This window comes from Oncorhynchus gorbuscha, linkage group LG07, assembly GCF_021184085.1.
Source record: "Oncorhynchus gorbuscha isolate QuinsamMale2020 ecotype Even-year linkage group LG07, OgorEven_v1.0, whole genome shotgun sequence".
Taxonomy (NCBI): Eukaryota; Metazoa; Chordata; class Actinopteri; order Salmoniformes; family Salmonidae; genus Oncorhynchus; species Oncorhynchus gorbuscha.
Genome location: NC_060179.1, coordinates 52,193,025 through 52,200,585, shown reverse-complemented (window position 1 = coordinate 52,200,585; position 7,561 = coordinate 52,193,025). Strand labels below are relative to the sequence as shown.

Here is a 7,561-nt window from a genome sequence, read left to right as displayed (position 1 = left end):
TGTGTGTGTGTGGTGTGTGTGTGTGTGTGTGTGTGTGTGTGTGTGGTTCACCAGTCCCAGTCTGTGCCTTCTGTTGATGAGTTTTTGCACACTCAGACTGCACAGCTGTCTTAACCTGGGGAACTTTTATTTAACTCTCACCCTTTAACATGGACTTTTATGTTGATACTATCGACAAAATACTCAATTAACTAGTTCAGCGTTTCCATACTCTGGTCCTTGAATACCCCAACAGTACACATTTGTATTGTAGCCCCCAGACAAGCACACCTGATTCAACTTGTCAACTCATCATCAAGCCCTTGATAAGTTCAATGAGATGTGTTTGTCCAGAACTCCAACGAAATGGTGTACTGTTCGGAGGACTGGAGGACCGGAGTTGAGAAAACACTGAACTAGAGCAATCAACACAACTGCTTCTCCCTTTGCAACTTCCTACAACATGACATATTTTCATGTGCACTTCTCGTTTCCTTACCATCACTCCAATCCTCTCCTCGCCCACTGTGACCCAGCACACAGAGGGACGTGACCAGTCATAAAGGCACTGTCATACTCTCCCACGATGTCCCCCCTTCTCCTCCTCTCCCTCTCTATCAACAGGTCAGAATCAGATGACCCCCACATATCAAGCCTCCTGGGATTTAAGACACTTGACCCATCTTGGTCTGACCCGCAGGGCATACACAGGGCTAGACTGGGGGCGGGGTCGTCGTCGCTGGAAAGATGGAGGTTTATTGGTTGGTTGTGCTATGGCAGTCAGGGTTACTCAATAGGCCAAGGCTCTAAATAATGGCCGTTCTAGTTGTGTATGAAACAATGTGGTGCAACCTGATGCGTTAAGACAGGGGATCACCAATGTAACTGCAAAGACTTGCTATAATGTGACCGTGCTCAGAAACCATTCTTTACATTGTTGATGGAATCTCATATAGTACACTATGCACAGGGTCTGGGTTACTATCGGACTAAGGGAAGGTCTCTGAACAGTGCTTATGACAAGTGATTATCACTGATTCACTGTGATATATTGACAGAGAAGCTGTGCCAGCCCCCCCCCCCCTCCCTCCCTCTTCCTTCTCTCTCTCCCTTACACCCCTCTTCTCCACCAAGGCCATGCATGCCTCGGGGCTATTTCAGCCCTGAGGTCGTTCACTCCACGACAAACACTACTGCATCTGCTGCACAAATAAACACTGACTTTTAATGCCAAAGGTACACGATGTCTTTTAGTTTTTCTGCCTCTCCCCCCCGCTCTGTCTCTCTCAACGCGCTCTGTTCCTCCTGTGTCTCCCACTCCACTCTCTGCCTTGGTGAATTACTGTAAACTAAAGCTCGTACCTGGTCAACTGATGATTCAATCATCAACTGATGATTCATTGGGTTTGATGATAATAGGATTTCATCCCTAAAATGACTGAATGAAATATGACGCTAAGAATCGATAAGAAATATTTCTTCCGTATCACTCCAAACCTGGTTCCTCCACTCCACAGTTTAAGCCTATGCTGACCCTGGGAATAACGATAGCTGATGAGAGGCAGTTGCTGATATTGTTCAGAGGGTCCCTGGTTCGAGCCCGGGTTGGGGGGCAAGGAGAGGGACAGAAGCAACACGGTTACATGTATATCCTCCCAGATGCAGGCCTTTTTATTTTGAATTGTAATGATGATGGGATGTGTGGGGATATGTGTTGTACATGTGAGATTAATGTTTTCTACAGAAATAAATATTACGTTAAGTAAAGAATTCAGTCTGGAGTGAGTCAGTGTTTTACATTATTTGTCCAGACCAGACGCATAATTGATTGGAACAACGCCAGAACTATTCCTATTAACACAGTTGTTATCAATCAAACCCTGAAATTATGTGGGGAAAAAAGTATTTTAATCTCCATGATTTAATACAAAAGATTGCGTTTGATGGCCAGGGCCCTTTATCGTAACAGCAGATTCTGGTGGTACTTAGCAGCTCAAGGCAGGGGCATCTTGTAGTCTGCAGGGTGGTTTCCCTCCCGAAGCTTTCCGAAGCAGCCACGTATCACATCTACTGCAGCGTTGACCGTGGAGCTGATCTCATCATCTGTCCTGCCCCTCTTAGGGTTCACCTCCACCATGTCCACTGCAGACAGCAGCCCTGCACAAAGAGAAAACATCGCTCAACACGCACCTGACGGACCACACACACAGACTCAACAGTACATTGGAGCAGCATCAATACTGATACGCACCCATCTCTCACTGTGTGTGCGCGTTATCATCTCTGTTGATGTGCATCTCTGTGTGCGTGTTATCATCTCTGTTTTATGTGCATCTCTGTGTGTGTGATCTCTCACCTGTCTGACTGATGTGCTCTGTGATGTAGATTCCCTCCCTGTAGGTCAGCCCTCCCACTACTGGGGTCCCTGTGGCCGGGGAGATTGATGGGTCCAGGGCGTCGATGTCATAGCTCAGATGGATGGGCTTCTTCACCCTGTTGAATCAGAGAAATTAATTCATGTCTAACACGTGTCAATGCCCAATACTTCCATTGATGTACCCAAGTTAGACATAGCAAGAAATGAAAACGACACAGTGAAATTGTTGAGGCTACATACTTTGAGAAGATGTAGTCACATGTCTCCTCCATCACTTTGGCGATTCCAAGGCGATCCACCTCAGTCATGGAGTAAACTTTGATACCCAGTAGCTTCAGGATATGGCTGGAATGGGAGATATATTTTTTTAATTCTCCTGTCAACAATTATGTAGTGCAAGGTCATGATAAGATAGTGTATGATACAGGATGACAGGCAAAAACATACTGCTCCTCTGGATCCACGTCTCTCAAGCCAATGTAGACTATGTCTTTGGCTGATACGCATGGCTTTATCCAAGAGAAATTTGGCAGAACTGGAATCTAATCAAAGAAACAGAGACAAGTCTGCATCCAGAACTGTTGCTCATGCCCATGTACAGAACCAGTCAAAAAGTTTGGACAGACCTACTCGTTCCAGGGTTTATCTTTATTTCTACTATATATTTTTTTACATTGTAGAATAATAGTGAAGACATAACACAAATGGAATTATGTAGTAACCAAAACAGTGTTAAACAAATTAAACAGATTCTTCAAAGTAGCCATCCTTTGCCTTGATGACAGCTTTGCACACTCTTGGCTTTCTCTCAACCAGATTCATGAGGTAGTCACCTGGAATGCATTTCAATTAACAGGTGTGCCTTGTTAAAAGTTAATTTGTGGAATCTCTTTCCTTATTGTGTTTGAGCCAATCCGTTATGTTGTGACAAGGTAGTGGTGGTACACAGAAGATAACCATATTTGGTAAAAGACCAAGTCCATACTATGTCAAGAACAGCTCAAATACGCAAAGAGAAATTACAGAATCTGCAGTCATTATTTTAAGACATGGTCAGTCAATGCAGAAAATGTCAAGAACTTGAAACTGGCTCTCATGAGGACCGCCACAGGAAAGGAAGACCCAGAGTTACCTCTGCTGCAGAGGATAAGTTCATTAGTTTCCCGCTTCAGAAATTGCAGCCCAAATAAATGCTTCACAGAGTTCAAGTAACAGACACATCTCAACATCAACTGTTCCGAGGAGACTGCGTGAATTAGGCCTTCATGGTCGAATTGCTGCAAAGAAACCACTACTAAAGGACCAATAAGAAGAAGAGACTTGCTTGGGCCAAGAAACACACGTAATGGATATTAGACCGGTGGAAATATGTCCTTTGGGAGTCCAAATTTCAGATTTTTGGTTCCAACTGCCGTGTATTTGTGAGACACAGAATAGGTAAACGGATGATCTCTGCATGTCTGGTTCTCACCGTGAAGCCTGGAGGAGGAGATGTTATGGTGCTTTGCTGGTGACTGTCAGTGATTGATTTAGAATTCAAGGCACACTTAACCAGCATGGCTACCACAGCATTCTGCAGTGATACGCCATACCATCTGGTTTGCACTTAGTGAAGCTATCATTTAAAACATTTTATTTAACCTTTATTTAACTAGGCAAGTCAATTAAGAACAAATTCTTACTTAAAATATTTTGATTTGTTTAACACTTTTTTGTTTACTACATGATTCCATATGTGTTATTTCATAGTTTTGATGTCTTCACTATTATTCTACAATGTACAAAATAGTAAAAATAAAGAAAAACCCTTGAATGAGTAGGTGTCCAAACGTTTGACTGGTACTATATAACACTGTCACCACCTAAAACGTAAACACAATTCATATGACTATTCTTTTTCAAATGTTTTAATTTCATAATCAATTTGTAGAAATTCATGATTCATGACGTGCACAGGAAGAGGAAGAGTCTCACGATAAATCCCCCCCCCCAAATAAAACAGACATTGCACAAAGGTATAATTTGTAAGTCGCTCTGGATAAGAGCGTCTGCTAAATGACTTAAATGTAAATGTATAACATTAACTGGTCAAACTTAATGATACAGTATTTGAAATATAAAAACTAGGGGATGCCTATGGGAAAGAGGGAGAGATAGAGAAATCACCTTGGATTGCAGCTCGTGGATGAGGTAGGACATGGGCTGTCCGTGGATATTGCCTGTAGGGGAGGTCAGGGGTGTGTTGATGTCTGCATGGGCGTCCACCCATACAACACTGAGGTCCTTCTTAGCTGCTGCATGCCCCTGGATCGAGCCTATTGCCAAACTGGACACAGACCAAACTTGGAGTGAATTCCACATCACATTGTTAGCGAAAACCCCTAACCCTCAATAATTGTAGGTGTATTTTGGCTGGTTGTTGACACTGGGCTCTTGCTCTACTACGGGTGAATATGAGAGACACACACAGACATGTGACATACACACACGCACCTGTGGTCTCCTCCCAGCATCACACAGGTGTGTCCGTCATTTTTCACAGCGTGGACGGCAGCAGACAGACGTTGGTTGGCGCTGCCCACCGCTCTGGGTCTCTTCACATTGCCTATTGGCTCATCGTTGGCCACCTCCTCAAACGTCACGTTGCCATAGTCTCTGACCGCACAGCCTGTGTAGGATGAGATTGGGCAACACAATTGACATAAGAAAACGCATTCGTCAATGCACCTACAGTAATCTCATGTTTTAAAAAATCAAGGCATGATCTGTCCATGGATCACTTAGACAGAAAAGAAAAGTTGCAAACTCATGGCTCCGATGCAGATGTTAATGGATTACCACAATGTTTATAATGGTCCATCCCTGGACATGTTCTAAACTAGTCCTAAATCTCTGATCTTACAGCCATTTTGGTAATGTTAAAACTCATACTTTTTGCCAATATGCTAAATGTTAAATCCCCTCCATTTTACAAAAATGCTAAATGTTACATTCCCTCCATTAATAAACATTCCCCAATCCGATGCAAATGACCTTTCTCCTAGTTTAAATAAATTATTTATTAAATATTTATTTTACTCTGTATGTTACTATGTTAGTGATTGCAAAATAAACATTTCATAATCAGATGCAAATGTGCACTCTCCTAGTTTAAATAAATTACTTTTGTATTATTCAGTACATAAATAATAGTATCACCATATAAAATGATATATTTTGTTTCGTATGGAATGTACTCATTTTTCATATCCTCCATCCATTTCATAAGATATGTAACGAATTTGCAAAACATACAATATGTTATGAATTCTAATTTGTTGTGGCTAATGTTAGCTAGGCTAGGGTTAGCTAACATGCTAAGTCATTGCAAAGTAAACAAAAAGTTGTAAGTAGTTGAAAGGTTGCTAATTAGCTAAAATTGGCTATGGTGAGATACAAACACGCATTTACTACATTATGTCTAGTCTATGAGACCAGGTGCTGTCTGCTATTCTCTCTGTAGGGCACACAGTCAGGCTAAGGATTGACAGGGCACTTGTCCTCAGAGTGCCCCAACTGTTGCTGCCGGTTTAATGAGTGAGAATGTTATCACTGGCATGCATGCTGAATGCAGGAGGCTGCCATTGTCGTGACCCAAACACATACACACAAACATGGAAGGGGGAGTGATGCAAGGTCAAAAGAGCTAGGCCTATCAGATGCCTTCTCCTGTGTGATATGAATAAAACAGAGAGGGTGCTTAGGATGTCTCTGATCTCACGTGATCACACACATGGGCAGAGGACACACCCACACACAGAGTGATTGATCCTGCTCACATGTTAATCCACTTGGATCACACAGATCCCCCTGTCACTCTCACAGTCACGGATTTCCCAATAAGACTTCCCACGACTAAACAATTCAAAAGACAGTTCAGTCTTTACTGGTAGTCTTTCCAAAGGAAACTCCTGTCTGTGTTATGCTCTGGTCATGAGCTCAAGTTCAGGTCTATTTTTCCAATAGGATTATTTCTGTAGCCTAGCCTATGTAATATCACTTATTCACATAGTTTGTTCAGAACTGCCCTGGAATTGAACTTGGTCATGGAAAATAAATCATGCCCTTAGCTTGTGTAAATAATGTTGCCATTTGACACCAGGATTCAAACGGATCCCCAATATGTTAATGAATTCACCTCAACATCTCTGCCAGGCAAGTCAACGAAAAGGTTGGCAGTCTCGTAACTTCCTCATAAAAGCTCAGATCACATAGTCATTTGATTAAATCAATAGCATACTGATGCAAATATTGCAATTTGGGAATGTACAGGATAATTTCATTATTTCTTTCGGGAAAACAAATACTTTGAATGTAAACAGATTTTCTGTACTGTGCATTCTACATTCGCACCATTTGATTCAGTTCAGATGTCTTAATTTCTGCACTGGAGCTACCTAGCTAGGCTATATCACAGAATGAGTGTAAGATCACTATCAGGACGTCACCTTGCGCTTTAAGCTTCTCCACCAATCCGGCTGCGCGAATGAGGTCTGGTCCTTTCTCCACACCATCCCGCGGCTGCAGCAGATTTATATATTTATGGGACTGTGTAGGCCTATTACAGCAATACATTAAAACATATATATTGCATATAACGGTAGTCTATTGAGCCCATTCGAAAACCTATCAATAGCCTACAATAAGTAGGCTAGCCTATAATAAAATATTGACTACTTACTTGTCCTTTTGAAAAAGGCGCTCCAATTATTCCAACTGAGTGATGACTTCGCTTATAAATTCTGAATGCGAGTTGTAATCCTCCCGAGCTTTTCATAATGACCATTATCCTGTGTCGGGACACAGTGTACAGGAGCACACGGTTGGAGCGGCGCTGGAGCACTATCAAATTGTTTACTGAAATCAAAGGCACATCACCAGTGTGTGACGACACCAGCGTGAGCGTGGTACAGTAAACCCAACAGGGAGCCTCCCTATTGCCGCTCTTAATGGTCCGCACAGCTAAAAGTTTCAGCACCGACCCAGCATCATCACATATGATGCGGCTTTATTTCACTAAAATTGCATAACTCATCTTTGCCTTATATTTAGTGACATCCATAACAATAAAAGTTAAATAATCTTGTGTCATGGGCAGCAGTGGAATTCATACTCATTTTCAGTCATGTCTATTAAAGGTGTTTTCAATAGGGACAATTCAAATAC

General features: G+C 42.2%; 1 protein-coding gene across 1 annotated transcript; it reads right to left on the bottom strand.

Moving 5' to 3' along the window:
* Window positions 1-1,870: 1,870 nt before the first annotated feature.
* On the bottom strand, window positions 1,871-7,437 carry arg1 (arginase 1). The gene is made up of 8 exons (XM_046356682.1): window positions 7,077-7,437; window positions 6,844-6,916; window positions 4,850-5,024; window positions 4,523-4,682; window positions 2,804-2,898; window positions 2,597-2,701; window positions 2,336-2,472; window positions 1,871-2,136 (listed from the first exon to the last, which is right to left on the bottom strand). The coding sequence occupies exons 1-8, from the start codon at window positions 7,179-7,181 to the stop codon at window positions 1,973-1,975; spliced, it is 1,014 nt and encodes a 337-aa protein (XP_046212638.1). The 5' UTR covers window positions 7,182-7,437; the 3' UTR covers window positions 1,871-1,972.
* Window positions 7,438-7,561: the final 124 nt, after the last annotated feature.

What these genes read in the sequence shown, in the direction of transcription:
- arg1 (XM_046356682.1), bottom strand. Translation starts at nt 7,181, where the DNA reads ATGGTCATTATGAAAAGCTCGGGAGGATTACAACTCGCATTCAGAATT. An exon ending in ATGCTGGGAGGAGACCACAG is followed by an intron (nt 4,683 to 4,849) that starts GTGCGTGTGTGT and finishes GTCTGTGTCCAG; the next exon opens with TTTGGCAATAGGCTCGATCC. An exon ending in TGTGACTACATCTTCTCAAA is followed by an intron (nt 2,473 to 2,596) that starts GTATGTAGCCTC and finishes CTGATTCAACAG; the next exon opens with GGTGAAGAAGCCCATCCATC.